The sequence below is a fragment of the Chaetura pelagica genome, unplaced genomic scaffold (genome assembly GCF_000747805.2).
Source record: "Chaetura pelagica isolate M959 unplaced genomic scaffold, ChaPel_1.0 scaffold612, whole genome shotgun sequence".
In the NCBI taxonomy this organism is placed as follows: Eukaryota; Metazoa; Chordata; class Aves; order Apodiformes; family Apodidae; genus Chaetura; species Chaetura pelagica.
In genome coordinates this window covers 395,150-395,398 of record NW_009952448.1, presented here as the reverse complement: position 1 = coordinate 395,398, position 249 = coordinate 395,150, and the positions used below count along the sequence as shown (strand labels likewise).

The following is a 249-nucleotide window of genomic DNA, read 5'->3' as shown; positions in this document are numbered from 1 at the left end:
AAGTCGAGCCTCAGCAAACGCCAGATCACGCACGTGGGCGAGCGGCCCTTCACGTGCGGCGAGTGCCGGCGCAGCTTCCGCCTGCAGATCAGCCTCATCATGCACCAGAGGATCCACGCCGGCAAGAGCGAGATGGCTTTTCTGTGCCCCCAGTGCGGGAAGAACTTCACCCGGCCGTCCCACCTGCTGCGGCACCAGCGGACTCACACCGGCGAGCGGCCCTACCCGTGCAGCCAGCGCGAGAAGAAC

At 66.7% G+C, this 249-nt stretch overlaps 1 protein-coding gene across 1 annotated transcript in view; it reads left to right on the top strand.

Moving 5' to 3' along the window:
* Positions 1–249, top strand: part of LOC104398440 (zinc finger protein 398-like) — a 33,097-nt gene that overhangs the window by 22,679 nt on the left and 10,169 nt on the right. Inside the window, exon 5 of the mRNA XM_010008550.1 lies at positions 4–249. This exon is cut by the window's right edge and continues 314 nt beyond it. Within this exon, the coding sequence (XP_010006852.1) occupies positions 4–249 (246 nt within the window). The remainder of the gene's footprint in view (positions 1–3) is intronic.